We start from the raw sequence: 14,329 nt of genomic DNA, 5'->3' as shown, positions 1-14,329 counted from the left end.
AAGGTGGGGGTGGGGGTCAGAGGAGCTGCGAGAGGAACAGAAAGAGGAACAGAGAAGGAGGCAAGTAGGGGAAGGCAGTGGGAGGAACCAGATCTGCACATGGTTTTCAAGACTTGCTGTCTTCCTTTTAAAAATTCAAATCAAATTGTTCCTCCTCCTACCCCATGCCCACAACTGCCTTGCTGATGTTGTGAAATAATTGAGAAGTGCTGCAAAGACATCCTTGCACTGTGAGCGAGCGACTTCAAGTCTCAACAACTCTCCATCTAGAGGGATATTTTAGACTGACGTTGATGATGGTGAGTATTTGAGCTTGAAATAAGGAGGACAAAAGGGCCAGTTGTCGTTCAGTCACTAAGTCATGTGCAGCGTTTTGAGATCCCATGGACTGCAATACGTCAGGCTTCCCTGTCCTCCACTGTCTCCCTGTTTGCTCAAACTCATTTCCATTGAGTTGATGATGCCACCCAACCATCTCATCCTCTGTTGCCCCCTTCTCTTCCTGCCCTCAATCGTTCCCACCATCAGGGTGTCTTCCAATGAGTTGACTGTTCGTATCAAGTGGCCAAAGTACCACAGCTTCAGCATCAGTCCTTCCAGTGAATATTCAGGACTGACTTCCTTTAGGATTGACTGGCTTGATCTCCTTGCTGTCCAAAGGACTCTCAGGAGTCTTCTCTAGCATCACAATTTGAAAGCTTCAATTTTTCAGCATAGGCAAGTTCTGTAAGGAAGGTGAGGGTGGAAGGAACATGAATATAAGTCCCCTAGGTGAGAGTGTGAGGACACACAGCTGTGCCTGGATTGCCATGTCCTTGGCTTCGAGGAACTGAGAGTTTTGGGTGGTTGTGTGAGGCAAGCTGGCCATGAGAAGAGCATCGTGGAGCTGTCTCTAGGTTTTCCACACTCAACTTCAGTGTTTAAAAATATGTCACACCTTCTTGAGATTCCAAATAAGTAGAAAATAAAACCATGGAACGTCAGCTGGTCTGGCCCAGTATTCGTCAACCTCAACGTGAGGACCGAGGACCAGGTCATTCCCTGCTGTGGGGGCCGCCCCGTGCACTGTAGGAGGGTTAGCAGGATCCCTGGCTTCTACTCACTGGGTGCCAATAGCACCCCTAGTTGTAACAAATCCAATTGCCTCCAGACATTGTCAAATATTCCTCAGGGAACAACTGTTTTCTGGATTGAGAATCATTGGTTTATTTATTATTTTATTGCTTATTGAAACACAGTTGATGTACAAGGTTGTGTTAGTTTCATATGTGCAGCACAGCTATTCAGTGTTTTTGCACATATAATCCATTACAGGTTATTACAAGATAGTGGGTATATTTCCCAGTGAGTGCGTGCATGCGTGCACGTGTGCATGTTCAGTCGTGACTGACTCTTGGTAGCCCCGTGGACTGCAGCCTGCCAGGCTCCTCTGTCCATAGGATTTTCCAGGCAAGAATACTGGCATGGGTTACCATTTCCTCCTCTAGGGATCTTCCCAACCCAGGGATCGAAGTTGGGTCTCCTGCATTGGCAGGTGGATTCTTTACCACTGAGCCACCTGGGGGGCCCATAATTCCCACTATTATAGAGTAAATGCTTGCTGCTTATCTATTTTATATATATAGTCGTTTGTATCTGTTAATCCATGTCCCTAGTCTATCCCTCCCACCTCCCCTCTGAACTTGGTAACTACTAACTTATATGTCTATGAGTCTGTTTCTGTGCTGTATATTTATTCAGTTGTATTATTTTTTCAATTCCACATTTAAGTAATACATAGTATTTGTCTTTGTCTTCTTTTGTTAAGCATAATATTGAGAACCACTGGTTTAGACTCAATGTTAGAACAAGCAAAATTTGCATTGAGTGAAGATAGTTATCTACTCTAAGGACCACGTGGAATCTTTGGTGAAGACTGACAAGCCCTAACAACCCGCCTTGATCATCCAGAGAGAAACACAGAAGTCTGAGACAAAAGCAGGCCTTTTTCCTCAAAGAACTAGTTTATGGCTTAGGGACCCATAACACTATTTACACATAACCCTGGGGGAAAAAAATCCTGGGGCCCTTTGCTTTAAAAAAGAAAGAGTCCTTCACACTTAAAGTGAGCTTTAAAGAAGTGAAAACACAGAAGACCGCAGGCTCAGGTCTGTAGAATTCACAGCCTGCAGGACTGACTCCACACAGCAGGTCCTGCAGCATCAGGGCCTCGGAGACCCCTTTCCATCCTGAGGCTGTGGAATGGACAGCCTCAGGATGTCTTTACATCCAATCTGACTTATTCACAAAGCATTTGGTATGGTTAGCCTTGGGAGGTGTGTTTAGCCTCACAAAACAGAGGAATGTGTTTAAAAACAACTGTCCCTTAATTTCACCATCACATGAACAAAAAAGGCATGTGAGCCTGAACTTGGGTCAGTGTACATTTTTTTTTAATAGAAAGGAGACTCTAATCTTATACACTCCCATAAGCATATCCCTCAAAAGCTGTACAAATTAGCCATCTAGATAAGATCATGCGTTCTCATCCCCACCTGTCTCCCGGTGAACAAACAGAGAACAAAAAGGGCTCCCTGACCCATGTCTCTCTCGTTCCAGAGTACAGTACTATGATTGATTTATGATTTCTAAGCCTGAGAACTTTGGAAGCCGCCAAACATGAAAAGAGTGAAAAATCTTCTAAGTCAAGAGAAAAAAGGGAAGGTCTTGGTAGCAGAGCGCCCTTCTCAGGCTCTGAAACACTACTCTGAAAGCTGTCACGAGTATGCATCATTTGGGCCTTTGCAGACAAAAAGGGTTATTTTATCCAGATTATTCCCCCACATTGCAGGGGAAAAGGGACTCATTTGTAATCATCAAAGGAATGCTGACAGGCTTGAAACGGGATTACATTCTATTATCCTCATCCGAATTAAAGATTTGTTTTGGAGATCTTTCTTAGGTTTCTTCCTCCCTGCTCCTCCAACTCCAAATGAGGTGATTTGTATTCATGGGACATCTGAGGCAGACATGAAATCAGACGGTTTGCAAACATACACTTCAGATTCAGTGGCCTGAGTTTTGAATTTTAATGTTGCCTGGTTCTGTGTGTGTGTGGACAACTAGGCTCTCAGGTTGAGAGTAACCCCAATCATCACTTCACTTCATTCCCTAACTAGTTAATGCAGGAGACATCCAACATCAGGAACCTGAGTGAACAAGGGATACAGATGTCCAGAAATGCAAGTGTGGAAGTGGAAAGTCAACCCATGGGAAGTGTTGTCTGGTAGGTCTATGGATACGCTTGTTGTTGGTGTTATTCAGTTGCTAAGTCATGTCCAACTCTTTGTGACCCCATAGGATGTATATGCTACTAATCCCTCAATTCCAAGCTCTGTGGCTTGGGTACCATTTGAAGAACGTAACTGGCCAAATCTATTCTTCATCCCTCAAATTGCTTTGTGATGAGTGCCCGTGAAACCACTGAGAAGGGAGCCTCCCTGGGACAGACTGACTCTTTAGAACAGGACTATATGATACTTAGCATAGCATCTGAGACCCAAAAGACTTGAGAACATTTCCTGTTCTTTCAGACAGACCTTCCACTACAAAATCACAACAGAACTGATGCCTACCATGAAGAAGTCTTGGGTAACTCAGGTTGAAAGCCGTAAGTCAATGGAAGAGTTCAACTGGGTCAAAAAGTTCAACAAGACAAAAAGCTATGTCTTGATCTTAGCTGATGAAAGAGCAAGACATCTTAGAGAAAATCTCAAGGCAAGGAGATGACATTCTCTAAGCAGGAAAGAGCAAAGAATATAGGTAAAGTGCATTAGAAGCTGTACCATTTCTTTGCTCATCATGTCTTTATACCACAAGCCTTCTTTCTAGACTTACTGTTCTTCAGGAAGTATGTCCTCTAGTAGTTCTTTCAGCGAGGATTTATTAGTGGTAAACATGTCCTTATTTCACACTCTTGCAGATAGTTTAGCTGGTTATATAGTTCTGCACTGACAGTTTTTTCCCCCAGAACCTGGAAAATATTTCACTGGTTTCTGACTCTCATTCTCATGGCAAAGCCCTTCCAAATGAAAAACCTTCTGTCTGATTGTTTTAAGACCATCACTTTGTTTTAGTATTTTGTAGTTTTAGTATGATAGAAATAAATTTATTTTGCTTGGGATGCTTGAATCTGAATCATTCATCAACTCTTCAACAAAATTGACTCTACGATATTATCACTTTGAGTGTTGTCTCTCCCTCATTTTTCCTATTCTCTTTTTCTAGAATACTGATCACCTGTGTGTTGAATCTTCATTCCATTTTCCATGTCTTATAAGGGTTTTTTTCATGTCTTTATCTCTTTTACTGCATTCTGGATAATTTTCCTAGCTTTATTTTCCAGTTCACTATTTCTCTCTTCAACTACATTTAATCTATCCATCAAGCCTTGAACCTCAGTGAATATATTTTTTCATGTTAGTTGATATATTTGATTCTATAAAAAAAAAATAGGCCTGCTCTTTCTTGATAGCGTTTCTTCTTCTGGATTCTTTCATTTCTTTTTATGTTTTATATTCCCTCTTATTTATTAAACACTCTGTGGTTTTGCTGCTGACTATTATTCATACAGTGCATTTTGGATTGCGTGTTCACAATCAGCAGAATTTAATCTACCAGAATCTTGTGGGGCCTGCGTTGATGTTGCTATGCAGGGAATATTTGTGGGTTTTTTCCAGGTACCTTGGGGCAACTTTTTTAGTTTCTTAGCTTGGGGTTTCCTGGTAAAGGCAATGTGAATTCAAACCCCAGATTCTTGCAAAGGTAAGTGTGTGGTTACATAGTTTCAACAAAGATTATTTTTTCCTCTAATCCTGAGCCGCTTGAGAAACCTATATGCAGGTCAGGAAGCAACAGTTAGAACTGGACATGGAACAACAAACTGGTTCCAAATAGGAAAAGAGTACGTCAAGGCTGCATATTGTCACCCTGCTTATTTAACTTATATGCAGAGTACATTATGAGAAACGCTGGACTGGAAGAAACACAAGCTGGAATCAAGATTGCCAGGAGAAATATCAATAACCTCAGATATGCAGATGACACCACTCTTATGGCAGAAAGTGAAGAGGAACTAAAAAGCCTCTTGATGAAGAGTGAAAAAGTTGGCTTAAAGCTTAACATTCAGAAAACTAAGATCATGGCATCTGCTCCTATCACGTCATGGGAAATAGATGGGGAAACAGTGGAAACAGTGTCAGACTTTATTTTGGGGGGCTCCAAAATCACTGCAGATGGTGATTGCAGCCATGAAATTAAAAGATGCTTACTCCTTATAAGGAAAGTTAGACCAACCTAGATAGCATATTCAAAAGCAGAGACATTACTTTGTCAACAAAGGTCTGTCTAGTCAAGGCTGTGGTTTTTCCTGGGGTCATGTATGGATGTGAGAGTTGGACTGTGAAGAAAGCTGAGTGCCAAAGAATTGATGCTTTTGAACTGTAGTGTTGGAGAAGACTCTTGAGAGTCCCTTGGACTGCAAAGAGATCCAACCAGTTCATCCTAAAGGAGATTAGTCCTGGATGTTCATTGGAAGGACTGATGCTAAAGCTGAAACTCCAATACTTTGGCCACCTCATGTGGAGAGTTGACTCCTTGGAAAAGACCCTGATGCTGGGAAGGATTGGGGGCAGGAGGAGAGGGGGACGACAGAGGATGAGATGGCTGGGTGGCATCACCGACTCGAGGGACATGAGTTTGGGTAAACTCTGGGAGTTGGTGATGGACGTGCTGTGAATCATGGGGTCGCAAAGAGTTGGACACGACTGAGTGACTGAACTTGACTGAACTGAATCCTGAGCCCAAGCTGAGATGTTCCCTTGTCATCTTTCTTTGCAAGAATGCTGATTGGTTTCTCACACACCTTTTTATGAGTGTTTAGCCCTTCCAGGCCCTGGCCTTATAAGGAGATCTTTATTCCAATTCCTCATTTGACATTGGTCTAGTGCCTTGTCTCTTGCCCTCATGCACCCAGTAAATTCTGGCTATAAAACACATCAAAGGCCCCGGTGTAGCCACAGGTTCAAAGCCAGTTACTTCTTCAGTTCTCTGGTCTCTCTTCATTTTGTTCCCTGGCTACTCCTTGTGTTTATTCACTCACCCAAGCATTTAAAGGATGTTTGCTATATTTTATTCAGCAGCTTTAAATATTTTGTTGGGCAAATAGTTCAGTTCAGTTGCTCAGTCGTGTCCGACTCTTTGCCACCCCATGAATCACAGCACGTCCATCGCCAACTCCCGGAGTTTACCCAAACTCACGTCCATCGAGTCAGTGATGCCATCCAGCCATCTCATTCTCTGTCGTCCCCTTCTCCTCCTGCCCCCAATCCTCCCCAGCATCAGGGTCTTTTCCAAGGAGTCAACTCTCTGCATGAGGTGGCCAAAGTATTGGAGTTTCAACTTTAACATCAGTCTTTCCAATGAACATCCAGGACTAATCTCCTTTAGGATGAATACCTCCAGAACACCAGTTTTACCATGTTTCCAAGAAATGAATTATAGACCCTATTTTGTAATCAGTTATTTGGGGCTGGATGGTGCTATCTCTTGGTGCAACGTGGAATGGACAATACCTGTAAGTCCTGAGAAAGATTTGGATTTGATATATTAAGAGATAAACATTAAGACGTGACATTGTTTTAAACAACTTATAATTGATTTGCTTTAGTATTAGAGAAGCTGCCTGCATTCAAATCTCCAAAAATTACTTAAGCTCTCTGGCTACTATTTCATCAACTTATAGAGAAATTTCCTTCATAGGGTTGTGAGGATTAAATGAGTTAATAAACATGAAGTTTTTAAACCACTGTGTGGCATAAAGTGCTTTATGTATTTGATACACTATAATATTTTTAGCTAACTTCTCTTACTTGTGCTAAGAAAACCAAGTGAAAAATTTACCCCTTATGTTGGGTCAGAGTTTAACCTGAGGTAGTGCACACATACGGGCTAGGGAAGAAGCAGCAGAATTAGAGGCCTCAAGGGGGAAGAGGGGCTTCTCAGATGGCTCAGGGATAAAAAATCTGGCTGCCAATGCAGGAGACACAGGTTCAATCCCTGGGTCAGGAAGATCCCCTGGAAGAGGAAATGGCAACCCACTCCAGTATTCTTGCCTGGAAAATTCCATGGACAGAGGAGCCCGGCAGGCTACAGTCCATGGGGTCACAAAGAGTTGGACACAACTGAGCATGCACCCAAGGGGAAAGAAAGAAGCTCAAAGAAAACCCTTTAGAATCACCTGGTCAGCCACCCTCCCATCTGAGACTCCCTCCAGTGCTAAAACCTAGGTGACTCTAGGACCGATGTTATTCAGGGAAGCTAGTGCATTCTAGAAATATACAAACACACCAGCCTCATTAAAGTATCATGAAAGTTCAGAATGCCTCACCGTATGCATCCACATTCATTACTTAGCTTGAATGACAAGAGTATGGATTTTTTAAGTGAGATAATTACTGGATTCATATTCTTCCTCTAAATTTTACTGGCAGTTGTGGGAACTGGCGTGGTGGGCAAGGAGGTGATAGGGCTGGGCCACAGGGGAGCAGTTGCTGTTTCAGTGTATATTACCCCCAAAGTGATGCCTTTTCAAGAATTTTGCAAGTGCTGTCAGGATGGCTGAAAATACTAGTGGTCTCAAAAAATTTTTTAATCATGAACCCCAACAGCAAAAACATTTTGAGATATTGCATTTAGAAATTGTGTAATGAATCAACTATATTTCAATAAAATAACATTTTAAAAAGAAATGATGAACTGTTATACTGACAAGTTGTATGCTTTTTGTTTGTTTGGTTAGCCATGCTGCATAGCTTACAGGATCTTATTTCCCTGACCAGGGATAGAACCCAGGCCGTGGCAGCAGAAGTGCCAAATCCTAGCCACTGGACTGCCAGGGAACTCCCTCAATTTGTATGTTAATTAGAAGCAAGAAATAGCTTCTTTTTTTCAAGATAGAAATGTATTCATTCAAAAGAAGTTCTAACATCTTTCTACTATACCCACTGATTGCCTTGTGCCCACACCTACTGTGGATCAACAGTGTTGAGATGTTGAAGGAAGAAATGAGAAAAGGTCAGTCTACTCAGAGGACAATTGAAATCTCTATGAGGAATCCAGCTCAGCTCAGTTCAGTCACTCAGTCGTGTCCAACTATCTGTGACCCCATGGACCGCAGCACGCCAGGCCTCCCTGTCCATCACTAGCTCCCGGAGTCCACCCAAACAGAGAGCTATCTAAAAATGTCAGGCAAATTGAGGCATTTTTTCCTGGCTTTGCCCCCACTCAGCACCCACACGGGCCAAGTCCTCCAGCCTGGTCCCACCCCTGGGTCCCGTGTTAGGGTCTGCCTCTGCTTCCGAGCTGGGGGTCTCCGACAAGTTAACTAAGCCCTCTGAGGCTGGATAAAGTGAGATTTCTACTTAACTCACAAGGCTGCTATGAGGATGAAGTCAGATAACACTATGCTCAACAAATTTTCACTCCCTTCTTTTCTCTTCCTCCCTCGAAACTACTGCTAGGCTGCCTTTTCCAATAAAGCGCCTGGGAGACCAAAGCCATCAATTATGGGACCACTTGCCTGCCCAGACTCCCCTTCTCGGCTACAGAAAGAGCTGTCAGAACACTTTTTGAATGTAGTTATTTTCCGTGGAAACAGGGTAGAGCTCTGAGATGCTTACTTTTCATCCCTCTTCTTCTATGAAAGCTGGACAACTCCTTTAGACATCCACTTTGTTTTTCTTTGGTGATGAGCTGCCTTTTGGCTCCATCAAAGTCTTGAAAGTGAAGACAATCCCGAATTAAAGTATGATACGACCAAGGATGATATAAGGCAGACCTGTGTGACGTGCACGTCTGTGTAAGTTTGTGCCTACCTGTGTGCTGGGACACAGCGGCAGACTGAGAGCAGGGAACATACATCCTGGTCTCCCTGGCAGTGAGACCTGGGGCGGGGGTGGGGGAAGTGAGACCCAGTCACACCCATGTACCCCTGGATGAACTGTGCATGGTTCATCCCTGCCCCCTGACATGGGCAGCAGAGGTCCTCCACTCTGGCTGCACTCTAGAATTGCCTGGGGGCTTTGGCAAAGAGATCCATGCCTGGATCTCCCAGATGAATTTCATCAGAAGCCCTGGGTTGCTGCTAGAGCATCCATATATTTGTTTAGACTCGAGGGATGTTAGTGTGTCATCCAGGGTTGAGACCCACTGTTTCTCTAAGCAGGAAAGGAAGGTTCAACCTCTTTTAAACGGACCATTCCATCAGGACAGAGTTCCCACTCCAGGGATCCCAACCAATGGAACAACCATTTTTCTATTTTCTGAAATTCTTTTGTTTTAGTGTGTTTGTTTTTTTTTTAATTTGGCTGCACTGGGTCTTCACTGTTGCTCGTGGGCTTTCTCTAGTTGCAGGGGTTACTCTCTATTTGCAGAGCTTGGACTTCTCATTGCAATGGCTCTCTTGTTGCAGAGCACAGACTCTAAGGGAAGCAGGTTTCAGTACTTGCAGCTGGAGGGTTCTAGAGCACAGGCTGAGTAGTTGGTGGTGCATGAGCTTAGTTACCCCGAAGCATGTGGAATCTTCCCAGATCAGGGATCAAACCCGCATCCCCTGCATTGGCAGGCGGACTCCTAACCACTGGACCACAGGGAAGTCCTACATTCTGAAATTCTTGACCAATGAAATAAGGAATTAGGGTCAGGCTTATTTGCTAGGCTGCAAATGATCTGATAACAAGCCCCACATCTTGTCTTGGCCACTTGGGCTACTGATGGAGGCAGGCAAGGTAGGACACCAGCCCGGAGACCCCCTTCGATCATGCAGTGCCCTTTCTTTGAGGTCTGGAGACGTCTGGGAACAAGCAAGGCCTTAAAAGTTGCCCCACTCCCCTTGTTTCTCACTTCCTTTCTGTTTCCCACATTTACCATTCCGTGCCCGAGGGTAAAACCAAATGTGTCAACGTATGATCATGACTCTTTTTGTCAAAAGTCAGGAGTTTCCTAGGAATCCAAGTGGGAACGTGATTAATTTTCCATCTGTTCCTTCCCTCCCTCATCAGTCCATCAATCACTTTGAACATCTTTGAGAAGAAAGAAAAGAAGAAAAAAAAAAAAAAGCAAAACAGAAGAGGGAGGAAAGAGCAGAGAGAGAAGACCGTGCCTGCTCTCTGCAGAGAATAAAGCCATCAAATATATATAGATAAGTAAACAAGATGGGACGTCTCTGGTGGTCCAGTGGTTAAGAATCTGCCTTGCAATGCAGGGTGTAATCCCTAGTCAGGGAACTACTAATAGGATCCCACACGTCTCAGAGCAACGAAGCCCATATGCCACAACTCGAGAGTCCAAGCGCCAAAACTAAGATCTGACACAGCCAAATAAGTAAATATTATTTTTTTTTTAATGAATAAGACCTGAGGGACATGGCAAACTAAGTTCAGAGACACACTAAAACATCACTCTTGAAAGCCAGACCACATGTAGAAAGGATCTTTAGGATCTTTTTAATTGTTGGAACCAAAATGGCACCCCTCCCTCCCCTCTGCCCTCATCCTGCCTTGTTCTTTGAACAAAGATGATGCTGACATTGTATTTCTATATATGAAATATATATATATATCAATGATCAGTTTGGACCTCTCCGGCTAAATCCTCAAGTTGGGAATGCAGTCAAAAGAACAGAACGCTATCCCAAAGAGGAAAATGGATGAACGCCAAGCCCATTTGAGTTTGGGATTAAGGATCAGAAGCACTAATTTTGCATGAACTGTTCTTGCCTTCCTGGGATGTGTTTTTAATGCAGTGATGATAGCCTTCCAGTGGCCGCTGGCAGCATCTCAATGTCTTCAAGGAGGAGAGGCAAGGGGGTGTTTAGGGAGCCTGTTTCCTAGCAGGCTTGGAGGTGATTAGCACAAGTCACGAGCATGAAGGGGGAGGAGAGGAGGCCTTGATGCAGCCTCTGGCTTATTAAGAGTGAGATGTGATGCTGGAATCCCCGGGGCAAAAAAATCAATGACCCAGGAAAACTACACCAGCTGACAGCCTCAGGGGAAAAAAAAAAAAAGCTCAAGGAAGAGTTGCAAAGAAGAGAAAGGCTTAAGTAACTTTCCAAAACTCTGTGCTGCTAATCTCCCAGGAGGCCCAATACTGTACAGACAAAGGCTAGGACCCCTTTCATTTCAGCACTTTCTTTCACCTGGATTCACCATCCTGCTTCCATCCCCTTCTTCACAAAGGCTGAAAGGGTCCCAAGTTCCCTCCGCCCTCCCTCTGTCTGGATTTTTTATGTTTCCTTGTTTAGAAAAACAAGCAAGCAAAGACATTGTCAAACGCCGCTCTCCAGTGCTCAGCTATCGCTGCAGGCTCCGAAGGGGAGGGTCCACTGTCTCTTTTCAGGCACTGGTTTCTACACACCCCTCTAAGTTCAGGAACAGGACCTCTTGTTCCCAGGAAAGCAGGAATCAGGCTTTGAGGCCACAGAGGTGGGAGTTGGGGAGGGGTGTCTGTGTCTGTCTGTGTCTGTGTTGGTTTCACATGACCAGGATCCACTGTGTCAACTAAAGCTTTCAACTCAACCCCCAGACTGTCATCTTTGGAGCTTAGGAATTTTCTTGGATGCTGTATGTCACGTGGCTAGGGGGGGTCCCTAAAGGTTCATTAAGTTACAAGTCAAATGAATCAATTTTGGAAGACATTATCTTTCTCCCTGAGCCTTTTCTAATATTTCCCTAAAGCCATACAAGCTAGAATTTAGATCTAAATGTGAGTGTGTCTGTGGTTTCAAACAAGGTTATTTTTCTTTTCTTCTCCCCAAAAGGCTCCCAGACACTTTCTCCCTGGTCTTCAGATCTCTAAAGAGCAAGGCAGACTAGAGAAAACATGGGGGTTGCCTGGCAATGTCCCCATCGACCGAATATTGGCTCAGGGAGTCTAAAACCCTGGAATCTAGGTTCCCACTAAAAGCACAAGAAAATTTCTTTTATCGTTTAATCATTTAGAGAAATATGTATGAAAACATCCACTTCCAAGTTTAGAGCATCCTGTTTGACAGTTCAAGTTCACCCTCCGAAACAGTTGTTACCTTTAGACAGTTCCAAACTTGGGTGGTAACCTATAGACTGCTTCAAGGATTGCAACTGCTTCACTAAAGAAACAAGCTCTAAGTGCCTGTAATCTGTGAGAACAATCTAATGGTTACACCGCAACGGTACCTAAAGCAATATTTGTTCAGTTACAGTGATGTCACAAAAGAAAGGCTTGTTGGCTTTCTGTTCTTTGCTCAACAATATTCGCAGCCTGCCAGTGGCTGAATTCAGACTGCTTTCCATAGCTTAAAATCAGCAAAGACAGAACTTTTCTAGCAGCCAAGAAAGTTCTAGTACCAAAAAAAAAGAGTCAGTAGCACTTGAAATTCAGCATTTTTCCCAGCACATTTACCACAGCGCTTTGACCCTCGGTCTTAAGGACCTCAGTTTCCTTGCCAAATAGGCATGTCTTGGCTTCCTTTGCGAGGTAGAAACACTGCCTTGATATTAAATATTCAAAGCAAAGAACCTCTGACCCGAGGGCTCTCAGCTAACAATGACATTCTCTGTAAGTAAACTGGAAACCCAACTCAGCTTCTGGTTTGCCAGTGTCCCTTGCCATGTACTAGCGTATTGCACAAACAGGGTCTGAGGAAGGAGCCTTGTTGACTGTGATTACACCGCAAAAGACCTTCAAAGAAGAGATGCGGGAAGCCTGGCCTTGACAGAAGATGCTGGAGAAGGCAAAGAATGGGACTCAAAGCTGCTTCTGGGGCTGGGCAGGGGTGAGGAAAGGGTGAAGGGCCACCAGCCTCGCCAGACGGAGACCCAGGTCTGATCCACCTTTGCAGGGACGTCTGGTTACTCTCAGAAAGCGCAAAGGTAATTTAAGAATTCTGTCCCTCTAGCCCCCATCAATTCAGAAACCTCTCTCCCTTTGTGGTGCCCCACCTACAACCCCAGAACTATCTGAGATCGGCTCAGTCTCCCCCCAAAGAAAAGCCTCATCGGTTACTGGGAGGGGAAGTCGTTGTTCTTTTCTTTTTTTAAGGCGATAGGGGCTGGAAGGGACCAACTCTGGTGCCTTTTGGCGGTGAAGTCTTACCCCCTGAGTCTCGTCTCTCTGTACTGCAAGCTTCTATTCATCTCTCATGGCATCTCCACCGGACCTTCCACCACCCCACCCCCGGGTTCCCTCAGGTCTGTTGGCAAAGACTTAAGGTCAAATGTCTCCTAGACTGGTCTCCTTACGTGGGCACCTGCGAGGGCACACCCAAACTGCGCGTAAAGCAAACAGGTACAACGTAGACCGCAACACGTGTACCAACAGCGCTGAGCTCGGTGCACAGGACTCAGCGTCAGGTGCTTTAAACCGATACGCACCTCCGGAGTCTGGCCCCTGACCCTGGGATACTGACGAGGTCAACTCACCGGGAGACAAACTCTAAACACTCTACCCACCCTTCTTTCTTGGAGGACCCCCTCTGCCGGCATCCCACATGCAGCTACTTATATGCGAAGAGTTCGCATCAGGCAAGAAAAAGTTAGGGCTCCTAGCTTGTCCTAACTTTCAAGCAACCCGGCCTTGCCCCCTCGGGCGCCGGCCCCCAACCGAGGGCTCACCTTAGCGCCCCGCGGCGCCGGGGGGCGCTCAGCGAGGGAGGTCGCTTCTTACCGGAGAAGTCGCTGAGCGCCGCTATCTCTTTGGAGCAAACCAGGACGGTGCAGTAGAAGAGACGCAGGAGCTGCCCGGGAGGCTCTACCTGCCTGCGGAGGCCGGGATGCTGCGCGGCTTGCGGGGCGGACGGTGGGCGCGCGTGGCCAGGCAGCAGCATGATGTGCCGCGCGATGGAGTGCGGGCGCGGGCCCGGGGCGCACGGGGGATCGCGGGGCGGAGGGCGGTGTCACATGGCAGGACGAGTCGGTAGCCGACGTCTCCGCGGCCCCCTGCCACCTCCCGGCCCAGGCTGCCAGCGCCTCCTCCTTGCCGCGGGCGAGCACCGGCTCCCGAGCGAAGAGGAGGGGGCGGAGACCTGGGGCGGGGCGAGGAGCCCCGGGAAGGATCCGCGTAGTTTCCCCGAGAGGAAATCTCTGTTGCGGGCCGCGCAGGAGGAAACGAGGGCGGGGGGCGAAGGGAAAGTGTAGACCCTCCGCGCCCCCGAGGCTGCCAGAGGCCGGGGCCCTGGCGCGCTGCGCGCCGCGGAGGGCGCCCCCAACAGCACGCGACTGGAGCGCCTTGCACACCTCGGGTCCCCTCCCCGCTGAGA

At 45.8% G+C, this 14,329-nt stretch overlaps 1 protein-coding gene across 5 annotated transcripts in view; it reads right to left on the bottom strand.

Moving 5' to 3' along the window:
• Nucleotides 1-14,053, bottom strand: part of EVA1C (eva-1 homolog C) — a 113,846-nt gene extending 99,793 nt beyond the window's left edge. For 3 of the 5 annotated variants that reach the window (XM_040228045.1, XM_040228030.1, XM_040228038.1), the window contains exon 1: nt 13,738-14,053. In XM_040228045.1, the coding sequence (XP_040083979.1) occupies nt 13,738-13,897 (160 nt within the window). In that variant the 5' untranslated portion in view covers nt 13,898-14,053. Of the gene's footprint in view, nt 1-13,685 lie in introns of all 5 variants that reach the window. The other 2 variants (XR_005718930.1, XM_040228053.1) reach the window with 2 other exon arrangements.
• Between the last annotated feature and the right edge of the window lie 276 nt (nt 14,054-14,329).

The sequence above is a fragment of the Oryx dammah genome, unplaced genomic scaffold (genome assembly GCF_014754425.2).
Source record: "Oryx dammah isolate SB20612 unplaced genomic scaffold, SCBI_Odam_1.1 HiC_scaffold_2, whole genome shotgun sequence".
In the NCBI taxonomy this organism is placed as follows: Eukaryota; Metazoa; Chordata; class Mammalia; order Artiodactyla; family Bovidae; genus Oryx; species Oryx dammah.
The sequence above is the reverse complement of the archived record's forward strand: the minus strand, read 5'-3'. Positions and strand labels throughout refer to the sequence as shown.